This window comes from Triticum aestivum, chromosome 7D, assembly GCF_018294505.1.
Source record: "Triticum aestivum cultivar Chinese Spring chromosome 7D, IWGSC CS RefSeq v2.1, whole genome shotgun sequence".
In the NCBI taxonomy this organism is placed as follows: Eukaryota; Viridiplantae; Streptophyta; class Magnoliopsida; order Poales; family Poaceae; genus Triticum; species Triticum aestivum.
The window spans coordinates 237,525,730-237,537,342 of record NC_057814.1 but is presented as its reverse complement, the minus strand read 5'-3'; the positions used below and the strand labels follow the sequence as shown (position 1 = coordinate 237,537,342).

The window sequence follows — 11,613 nt, the reverse complement described above, 5'->3', positions numbered from 1 at the left end:
GGCGACGATGGCGGGGATGGGCGCGCGCGACGGGTGCGGCGACGGCGACGGGGACGGGCGCGACGAAGAAGCAGATGAAGAAGAAACTAACTGAAATTTTCGTAAGGGTTGTATATATAGGAGTGACCTTTAGTACCGGTTGGAGCCACCAACTGATACTAAAGGTCAAATTTGGCCAGGCGAAGCGGCGGGAAGCGACCCCCTTTAGTACCGGGTGGTGGCTCCAACCGGTACTGAAGGCCCCCTTTAGTACCGGTTGGAGCCACGAACCGGTACTAAAGGGGGTGCGCTCCCATCCCGCGGTGCACAAAGTTTAGTCCCACCTCGCCAAGCGAAGAGCAGCCGCACTGGTTTATGAACCTAGCGCCGGCTGCTCCTTCGAGCCCCTCTCTAAAGGAGGCTTCTGAGCCTAACTTTGCCGCATTGCCCTATGAGACTGCTGGGCCTTATGGGCCTGCATATCCACGCCCAAGGCCAAGCAGGCCCACTGGGCAGCGCGCAAATATGTTTTTTATATAGTTTTTTTATTTCTGCTTTATTTATTTTCTTCTATTTATTTCTGAGTAGTTTTTTTGCTGTATTTAGAGTTTCTTTGTGAATATTTTTGCTTTAGGTACAAAAAATTACAAACTTTCTGTTAGTGCCAGTAGTTTTCAAATTTGAATAGTTTAAATTTGAATTATTTAAAATTTGTGTGAATCACTAGTTTGTGAATAACTTAACTTTAAAAATAGATTTTCCAGTGATTCTTTTTTCTTATGTTTAATATTAGTGTGTTTTATCATTATATTCAAATTGGTAATACATCTGGAGTTGTAATAAGTTCTAAAAAATGAAGTGCCGGTGTAACAGATGAGTTTTCGTCCGAAACCCTGATACTTCGAAAGAGATTGTCCAGTTTGTACACGAAGTGCATCCAGTTTTTGCCGTAACCCTCTCTACTTCTTTTGCACATGCTATGTGGGTGAAATGATGATACCATGCCAACTTTCAACCTTTTCAGAGTTCATTTTGTAGTGCTTTTCAATTTCACGGTCATTTATCTCTCAAAACAAATCAGTAAATGAATGAAAAATAGCAAATGATGTCAGAAAGGGTTGAAAGTTGATGACGTGGCTTTGAATGGTGCATACTGAATGCAAAAAAAGTCTGGAGCTGTAATAAGTTTAAAAAAATAAAGTGCCGGTGTAACAAATGAGTTTTTGTCCGAAACCCTGATACTTCGAAAGAGATTGTCCAGTTTGTACACGAAGTGCATCCATTTTTTGCCGTAACCCTCTCTACTTTTTTGCACATGCTATGTGGGTGAAATGATGATACCATGCCAAGTTTCAACCTTTTCAGAGTCCATTTGTAGCGCTTTTCAATTTCAGGGTCATTTAGCTCAAAACAAATCAGTAAATGCATGAAAAATAGCAAATGAAGGCAGAAAAGTGTTGAACATTGATGATGTGGCTTTGAATGGTGCATAATGAACGCACAAAAAGTCTGGAGTTAAAATAAGTTATTAAAAATAAAAGAGAGGCGCAATGCTCACCTGCACGTTGCTTAGCTTCAGGCATTGAAATGCCTGAAGCTAAGCAACGTGCAGGTGAGCATTGCGCCTCTCCTTCATCGTCTCTACACTCAAGGCTTATAAACCGCTGCGAGTGCCTCTCGCTTGGCGAGGTGGGACTAAAAAACAGCTGCAGAAAGAATCAACTAAAAAACTCTAGTACCGGTTCATGCCACGAACCGGTACTAAAGGTGCTCGTGGGGCCCCAGCCTTAGAACCGGTCCTAAATGAAATGCCTTTGTAACAGATGAGTTTTCGTCTGATACCCTGATACTTTGGAAGAGACTATGTAAACATGTAAAAATATACATAAAAAATACATTGATCAATACCGCCTTTCAGCCAAAACGCGCTACTGCTAGTAAAGATGTAAAAATATACCCCCTCTGTAAAGAAATATAAGAGCATTTAGATTACTAAAATAGTCATCTAAATGCTCTTATATTTCTTTACAGAGGAATACATCAAAAATACATTGATCATCAATGATCTTTTTGTGTATAATCTGAATTGTCAATATGAGTCCTCACCGGTTTAGAAACCGGAGAAGACTCATATTGTGGCCACAAATTCTACACATAGAGTTCAGTGAAGACCAAGTGGTTGTGATAGTTTGAGAAGTAACATATTTAAGGTGGTAAAAACCCTGTTAGCGGAGCAAGGTAGGACTAAAAAACCGTTGCAGAAAGAATCAACTAAAAACCTCTAGTACCGGTTTATGGCATGAACGGGTACTAAAGGTGTTGGTGGGGCCCCAGCCTAACCACAGCCTGCCACAACCTCTTTAGTACCGGTTCGTGGCACGAACCGCTACTAAAGGTTCGCCACGAACTGGTACTAATGAGCTCCGCCCGCCTAGCCGTTGGAATCGGCACTAATGGTCACATTAGTGCCGGTTCAGTTACAAACCGGGACTAATGTGCTTCACATTAGGCCCTTTTTCTACTAGTGATATGTTACCAACCCGAGTAGTTGTTCCTCTCCTTCTGCTTCCAATCTCCATCTGTCTCTCTCGGACCATCTCTCTAGCGAGTGGAATGATTATCCATCAGTTTATCCCTTAGGTCCTTTTCCCTTCGCACTTCCAGTCTTTCTTTGAGATCATGGCCGTGAGGCGTGTCATACTTGTCCCTTGCTTTGTTTGGACTAGACACCTCCCCCTGGATGCCTAGGATGGTCGCCAGTGCGGCCATCCGAGGTACGAGAAAATTCAGTGTGCAAGTTCCTCTTCGTTGGCATATCCCGAACCCTAGGATGCTCAAAGTTCTTGTTTGCAGCCTCACCAATGTGAGAACTACCCTAGCTAAAATTGTTGCTACTAGCCCCAGTCATGGACCCATCTTTGCCTGAATTATTCCTCCCCGGAGAGGCTCGTAGCCAGCCAGCCCATTGTAGTGTCGAGTCGGCAGGGGGTTCACCCCCCCTACATGCACAAGTCTACCACAATTAAAGCAGAAGTGTGGGATCTTTTCATAGTAGAAGTCAAACCAAGTCTTCTCTTCATCATCCTTCTTCTTTCTTAAATAGAAACCTTTGACCAGTGGCTCAAAAACTGAGATTTTTGCTATGACTCTCAAATTCTGTCCCCTTGCAAAACCCTCTTTATCCACATCAACCTTAACAATCTCCCCAAGCCAATTCCCTGATGCTCTGCCAAAAGCTTTTGTCCTCTTGTCCGGTGGTAAGTCCGTGACCCTCACCCAAGCATCAATCTTTTCAAACACCATCTCTGAAGGTCTCTTATCGCCCTCGAACTCCTTCATGATGAGAACATTGAAATCATATTGCCATGGCCCATTATGTAACACATGCCTATAGTCTCCAAAAATACTGGGACCGATCTTTGCAAATTTCGCTTCTCTATGCAGACCCCAAGCCATAGGCATGGTTTTCTCAATCACTGACATTTTCATTGGCCCGGGAGAACAAACTTTGCCTACTGCTGACCAACGGTGCTCTTTACGGACTTGAGGATTTGGATTTTCAAAAATGAAGTCTTCTACTTCCTCGTCCATGAGCACCATGCCTCCCAACCTCGCTGAAAGGATTGCCGCCGGATCCGGCGTCATGCTCTCCGCAGGGGACTTTCCCGTCCCCCCACTAGCAGATCCACCGTCCTTCCGCGTTGGTGGCGTGACCGCTGCCGCAGCTGAGTTAGATGGCGTTTTTTTTGCCGTGGCCGCATCCTTTTCCTCCTGTTTTCCCCGCCATCAACACCGCTCCAAGACGGGGAAACACAGCCTCGTCGACCTTGGTCCGGGAAGACGCCATCGCCATCCCGATCCCAGCTGAAATCCAGCCACCCAGGTGCTTCGAAACCCTTATCCTAGCTTAGAACGCAATCGCCTCCTATCGCCTTAGCGTTTCGTGACTTGGTGGACCCCAGATGCAATCACGTCCGGTTCGCATCCTATAAGTACGAACCACGTATCCTATACGAATACAAGCCACCCCTTAACATAAGATGGTATGAACAACCATAGCCCCCGTGCAAAAAAGAAAGAAAGAAAAACGACCATAGCCTGATAGCGATTAGCCATCTCATTGATACCGCGATCGAAACCCCTAACCCCTCGCCTCCCGCGACCCCCACCCGCCGCCACCTGCTTACTACCGCCCACCGCGCCGCCCGCGAACCGGTCCGGCGCTAACCCCGCTGGTTTTCCTCCGCCTCCCGCAGCCCGCTGCCTATGACGGCGGTGGCGCCGAAGGTCGAGAAGGAGGAGGAGCAGGTGGTGAACCCGTGGGAGGTGTCGGCCGGTAAGGGCGGCATCGGCTACGACAAGCTTGTCGACCAGTTCGGCTGCCAGCGCCTGGACGCAGCGACCATCGACCGCGTCGCGCGCCTCACTGGTCGCCCCCCGCATCGCTTCCTCCGCCGCGGTCTCTTCTTCGCCCACCGGTACCGTTGCAAAATCATCATGTTCGCTTCTTTCCTTTTCCGGTGAGGTAGGAAGAATCGCTGACGATCTTTTTTGTATGGGCAGGGATTTCAACGAGATCCTTGACCTGTACGAGAAAGGCGAGAAGTTCTACCTATACACGGGGAGGGGCCCCTCGTCGGAGTCCCTGCACCTCGGCCACCTCGTCCCCTTCATGTTCACCAAGTAAGCAGGCCTGAAGCTTCAGCTCCTCTTTGTTGATTCACTGTGCTGTGTAACTGGGCAATGCTGCTGTCACAGCGAGGTAGCGGGGCCATATTTTTCGCTAGAATAGCCTGTGATGTGATGAGGTGTGAAGTTGTTCCCAATTTGTTTCCAGATCTAGAATCTAGTGAAACCTGTATGTTTTCTGATGCTGAAGTCATCCTTCATGCCTGTAGCACTTTATGTGTTGAGTTAAGAGGGATAGTGGAATAATTTATGGAGTCAGCACAATAGTTTGTGTGATCAATATACTTTCATTGGGGTTTTGGGTCTTCAGTTTTCTTAAAGTTATATGAGCAACCAGTTACTCACCTGGAAACACCGTCACAACTTTTCCTTCTACGAACTACACTTGCGCACAATTATACATGCACAAATGCACACTACAAAAACCTCAACTTTCTTTTCTTCTACTAGCTACACACATGCAGAGAGCATAATGCAAAGACTCAGACCAGGAAATTCATGCCTGTTTATGGTATTGTCAAAGACAACAAACTGACATAATATTACTGCATTATCCATAATCATCAAGCTTAAGTAACTTAACATCCCACCCATACAAACTAGCATAACAGAAGGGGCCACCACGCTATCATAGTCTGCTTCGGTGGTTTATGGCTCTGCCGTGATAACCGCCTCGGTTCAAAATAGAGGATTATTTTTCATTTTGGCAAGGGCCTGTCTGGGTGCGTGGGTGCGTTTCTTTTTCTGTTATCTGGATCTGTGCTTGAGTTGCTTTATGTGTCCATGGGAAATTAAGATTTTTATGTGAATTTGGCATATATGCAGTATGGAAGAACAATAATGAGGCCATTTGTCAAGTAAAAGATGGCATACCATCAATTACCTTATTTGAAAAAAATGCTAGGTGGCATGATGAGGATGCTTACCATTTATCTTTCATGTTTAAGTAGACCATAAATACAATACAGCCCAAAATGCATACTATACTCCCTAGCCTTTATGTAGCATCTATACTAACTAAATGGTCATTTAATTCTTGCACTGGGGTCCTGACTCCCATTTTTTATTTTGTAAGTAACCATGGACAATGTTGATTAACCATCAAGTTTTTTGTTCAGATATTTGCAGGATGCTTTTAAGGTGCCACTGGTAATACAGCTCACTGATGATGAGAAGTTCCTGTGGAAGAATTTGACTGTTAACGAAAGCAAAAGGCTTGCACGTGAAAATGCAAAAGACATCATAGCATGTGGTTTTGATGTTGAAAAGACTTTCATGTTCTCTGATTTTAATTTTGTTGGAGGGTAAGGTTACTCATTTTAATTGTAGTTCTGATTAATTTTTTACCTTGTGGCACATCTTGTTTCTGTTCAGATAACTGCCGCTAAGCAAGTGAAGTGTATGCTGTTCATCACAGCTTTGCTTACTAGATGACAAATTAAGTCTTCTTTCCTTTCCTTGCAGTGCCTTTTATGAAAACATGGTTAAAGTTGCCAGATGTGTGACATATAATAAGGTGAGGCCTCTTCGGTTGAAAAGGAGAATGTTTACTCCCTCCGTCCCATAATATAAGATATTATTACATCCAATATACTCATATATTGGATGTAATAAGATCTTATATTATGTGACGGAGGGAGTACATTCCAAAATCGAGTCGCTTGCCTTCAAGCATTATCTTTCACCAATATAGTTTACTCTTGAATGACAGGTTGTAGGAATATTTGGATTCAGTCAAGAGGATCACATACGAAAGATTAGCTTTCCTCCTGTGCAAGCAGTTCCGTCATTCCCTTCTTCATTTCCCCATCTCTTCTCTGGCATGGAACAACTACGTTGCCTGATCCCATGTGCAATAGACCAGGTATAAACATAACTTTTTGTATAATCATCTTATCTAACATGATTGGTTTTATATCCTATCAATATGGATGTCTTTACCCCGAAAAAAAAATGGATGTCTTTATTCCTATGCAAATATCATGGAGGCTCAGTTCTGTTGGCGGCTTCTAAATAAGCTACCCCCTCCCCAGCTTATTTGGTTAACTGGTTTAACCTCAATGCATAGTATGGGGGCGGCTTCTAAAATAAACTGGGGAAGGTATGGCTTATGCCATAAGCTGCCAAAAGATCTGGGCCGAAAGCATGTCTGAATAATTTCGTCATAGATGCTGATCTGTTGGTAGATGTTTATATTTTTTTAACAAGCATCTGTTTGTCAATCAATTCATTTTCTATTCTGCCAGGATCCTTATTTCAGGATGACCCGTGACGTTGCCCCTAGAATTGGTTGTCAAAAGCCATCACTGACTGAATCCAGATTTTTCCCTGCTCTTCAGGTACATTTATTTTTCTCAGGAATATGAATCCAGAAATTAATATCTTCACTGCACAGAAGTTCGAAAATCTTTGTCTTTACTCTTATAAAAGTCTGAGTTGGTGGCAGTCCATTCACCCTTAGAGATTACCTCTTAAATTGCAAAAAATCAATTACCATAATTATCATGCATTCTATGTAGTAGATAAATGTATGACAATATTTTTATTAGTTGATCCGTTGATATATATTTTGAAATATATTTTTATTTGCACAAAGCTAGAGATTACTATGACACGAGCGTTTAAACAACTCGTGCAATAAAAAAGAACTTCTGTAGCAAATGCTTGAACATTTAACTTCCGTAGCAATGCACGGGTATTTAGCTAGTGGCAATGAGACATGAGTTTATGCATGGATGCACAATGGAGATCTTTGATGGTATGGGATTATCCATACAATGCCAGCCAGTTAGGATTGTATAGCAAAGTGATATCTTACAGATGAAATGTTTCAATTGGAAGTATTCAAGCTTGTTCCTAGAATTCCTAATTGTGAAGTTACAAGTGCATCCCATATTTATGCATATGTTAACCAAGACTAACAAATGTAACTAACCTTTCTTTATGAGATAAATGCAATAGCTTTTACCGAGGGATAATTATACCCACGGTATGGCTGTACCAAAATACCTTGTGCAGGTCTATGCGTACGTATACTATGCCTTAGGGCCCACACGGGTAATCTGATTTAGTTTGGGTAAGTCACGGGTACTAGAAATCACATGCGGATATCCAAGGTATAAACAAGGCAGGCTTATCCCTAAGCTACTCCCTCCGTTTTCAAAAAGATGGCGTGCATGTGGTTGCACGCAGACCAACACAAACCAGAGCGCACCAGTCATATGAATATTCACACCCCCAGCTCAACTCCTGATTGGAGATACGCCTTCCTTTTGGAGAAAGATGGGAAAAATTGGATGCCTTGTTTTCGGGACCGGAGGGAGTAGCTTGCAAGGCAAGGCAGAAGCCGGATGTAGAAGGGTTTCCACCGCCTCAATACCCCTACATAAAGGGTGGAGAGGGCCCCGCATAAAAATCATTTCCACCGCCTCAATACCCCACATAAACCCTAGAATTTGTTGGGTTGCTTCCCAGTCCGCCTAGAGTCATTGTTGTACTCTTGTTCATCATATAATCGATACGCACAGGACGTAGGCTATTACCCAATCTGGGGGCCTGAACCTGTCTACACATCGGTGTTGTGGTGTTGACGTTGGCCTGAGGGTTCCCTGGAAACAAACAAATCTCATGATGCACATACTGTAAGATTGCGATTATCAAATTGCCCACAAGCTTGTATTATTATGATAAATACAAGCCCAGTTTAACTGCTACTAGTTAGTTGTTGAACTTGCTATTTTCTCAAATTGGCCTTTTTGAACTGTACAAGACTTTTGACTTCTATTTATGGAGTCCATGTACCATGTCTTTTGTTCAGCATTTCTTTTTTACTTCATACTCCCTCAGTTCCAAATTATAACATGTTTTAGTTTGGTAGCTTTTCCTTTTGAAATTGCTTAGTTTGGTATTGGTAGCTTATAAGACTCATAACCTTGGGGTTGCGGGTTGGATTCCCTCCTGAGTCAAACTTCTTTAAGTTTGACCAAATTTATAGAAAAATATAGCACCATCTACAGCACCAAAATTTCACTAAATCTGCCATGAAATAGATTTTCATAGTATATTTATTTGGTATTGTAAATGCTGATACATTTCCTATGAACTTGTAACATGCTGTTATGTTACAGACCATTGTACATTACCATTGCTAATTATAAATGAAAAAGACTCACAGTAGGAGTTTTCCCTACTGTTTTTGGTACAAAAATCCTATAAACTTGGTCAAACATAAAGAAGTTCGATTTAGGTTGAAACTATAACATTCTACAATTTTAAACGGAGGATATCTTGGATGCGATGAATTTTTAAGACACTACTTTACCAGTTGCTTATTTCTATTTTACAGGGGGAGAGCACGAAAATGTCAGCTAGTGATCCAAATTCTGCGATATATGTGACAGATAGTGAAGAAGAAATAAAGAAGGTTTGTTGTGAGCATAACTTTGGCCTGAGAAATATTTGCCGACAATTACATATCTTGAGCTAGTCCTTTTTTGTGTGTGAAATGGTTGCTAGCTTGAGCCAAAGATGAAACTGTGGACTGTGGGATTGTTCTATTATTTCACAGGCTTATCATTATTGTTATTCGTTTTCCAGGTGAACAAATATGCTTTCTCAGGTGGCCAAGACTCAGCGGAACTCCAAAGAGAGCTTGGAGCTAACCTTGAGGTAAGCCCTTGTCCTGCTCTTGAGCACTTTTTATTGGACAACAAATTAGTGCAGATAGCAAGCCTTTTTTGCTTCTCCGATTGCCTGTATTGTACACCACTTTCTGAGATATATTGCTTGAGATGCAAAACTTACACTAAATAAATAGTTTGAGTATATATCCCGAAAAACTTTCAGTCCTACAGAATCTGCAGTTGGGAAGCGATGTGCATATGATTTATTTGGTACTCCCTCCGTAAACAAATACTCACTCCGTCCCAAAATAAGTGTCGTGGTTTTAGTTCAAATAAGTCCAAATTTGAACTAAAACGACGGCACTTACTTTGGAACGGAGGCAGTATAAGGCATTTTAGATATTTCAATATGGATTACATACGGACTGAAATGAATGAACAATACACTAAAATGCGTCTATATACATCTGAATCAGAAAAGAGTTAAAACGTCTTATACTCCCTCCGTTCCTAAATATTTGTCTTTCTAGAGATTTCAACAAGTGACTACATACGGAGCAAAATGAGTGAATCTACACTAAAATATGTCTACATACATCCGTATGTGGTAGTCCATTTGAAATCTCTAAAAAGACAAATATTTAGAAACGGAGGGAGTATTTATTTACGGAGGGAGTACTATACCTGCTAGTGATCTTGCATGTGCTGGCCTACAATCTGAAATGAACGTCATCGTGACAAAGCATCATTCGCACCTCGTCTTGTTCTTGTTTCATTCCTGCAATATTCTTGTTGTGTACTGGGTTCCTTGGGCAAGACAAAACCAATCAGTGAATTATAATTGTGGTGTTCAGGTGGATGTCCCGGTTAAGTACCTGAACTTCTTCCTTGAAGACGACGATGATCTCGAGCAGATAAAGAAGGTAATATTTCAAGTTATGCTACATATATGGGATCAGTTTATTCGATACGTTTCTTCTACCTATTTTCCTCAACTAAATGTATGTTCTGAATCTCAACGTCAGGGTTACGGGGATGGAAACCTGCTAACTGGTAAAGTGAAGAATCTTCTTGGTGACGTTCTATCTGAGCTGGTTAAAAGACATACGAGAGCTAGAGCTCAAGTGACAGGAGGTAATGCAATTCATTAGATCTGTCATCTTGCACACTTCTGTACATTCTTAAGTACACAATGAGCATGGCGCAATAATATTTAGTATCTTTGGGTAAAAATGATACGTATTTCGTATCCACTGTGCTCACACGTAATTATATTATGCATATTTTGCACAGTAGCGAGCATGTATATGCAAGCACGGCCGACAGCATGGCTATAGTTTCTCAACGAAATGCTCATCTCAGCAATATGCATAGAACATATATTTCTTGTCTATTTAACGATTTCCTGCTTGTGCAGATGGTTGACGCCTTCATGGCTGCGAGACCTCTTCCCAATATGTTTGGCTGAGAATATTATCAAGACAGGAATGCTACCAATGTACAAGGTTTTATTTTTAGTCGGAGTAGTTTTTTTTTTTCCATTTTTTTCCAATGGCCTGACGTAGCAACGGTCCCAAGACGCTAATGATTTTAGCCATGATCAATTTCGAAGCAGAATAACGACTAATTCACTAGTCTCTTTTTGGTTGTGCAAAAACAAAGTTGACCTTCTTATCCAAGTGTCTGACTGGACAAGATTCTTTGCCCCCCAAAATAGCCAACCTCCTCCCTGTAGACTGGGCTTGGGCCCACAGGCACACAAAATCTTTGGCAAAACTGACTAGCATTTATCTCCATACACCTCACTCCTTCCATATTTTTAAAACTAGAATTGCTTTTTTGAAACTGCACTCCCAACATTTTTGTTTGCTGAGAAATCAGTTGACCATGTAGCAAGATCCCTTTGTGTTACTACTTGAGAAGCATGACAATTGCACAAGCTGACACTCTTGTACAGAGAAATCAGAAATGTAACAAAAGGCTCCTGAAACTTACTTCCACTCACTATTATAATATGCTTTGGATATTTTCATATGTACTTCCTCCGTTCCATAATGTAAGACGTTTTTTAACACTAGTGTAGTGTCAAAAAGTGTCTTATTTTATGGGACGGAGGGAGTACTATATACAGAGTGAAATGAGTCTATATATATCCGATTTTGAAAAAAAAAGTTAGAACATCTTATAACAGTGAACGGAGGCGGTACTTATCATTGCATTGAGTGCCGTTTTGGAGGAGATAAACAAAAGGATGCCCATCGGTTTGTAGGACCTAGGCACTTTGTATTGACAAAAGGACCTGGATATTTAGGGGACGTCAGAT

General features: G+C 42.0%; 1 protein-coding gene across 1 annotated transcript; it reads left to right on the top strand.

The window, feature by feature from the left end:
• Positions 1–4,025: 4,025 nt before the first annotated feature.
• LOC123169058 (tryptophan--tRNA ligase, cytoplasmic) lies at positions 4,026–11,324 on the top strand. The gene is made up of 11 exons (XM_044586905.1): positions 4,026–4,457; positions 4,543–4,662; positions 5,787–5,972; positions 6,133–6,184; positions 6,380–6,532; positions 6,915–7,007; positions 9,014–9,091; positions 9,265–9,336; positions 10,145–10,213; positions 10,316–10,424; positions 10,708–11,324. The coding sequence occupies exons 1-11, from the start codon at positions 4,246–4,248 to the stop codon at positions 10,713–10,715; spliced, it is 1,152 nt and encodes a 383-aa protein (XP_044442840.1). The 5' UTR covers positions 4,026–4,245; the 3' UTR covers positions 10,716–11,324.
• The last annotated feature ends 289 nt before the right edge of the window (positions 11,325–11,613 follow it).

Excerpts from the sequence above, each read along its gene's own strand:
- LOC123169058 (XM_044586905.1), top strand. The coding sequence starts at position 4,246 with ATGACGGCGGTGGCGCCGAAGGTCGAGAAGGAGGAGGAGCAGGTGGTG. Across the intron at positions 6,533-6,914 it reads TCCCATGTGCAATAGACCAG|GATCCTTATTTCAGGATGAC; the intron begins GTATAAACATAA and ends CTATTCTGCCAG. Across the intron at positions 10,214-10,315 it reads ATCTCGAGCAGATAAAGAAG|GGTTACGGGGATGGAAACCT; the intron begins GTAATATTTCAA and ends TCTCAACGTCAG.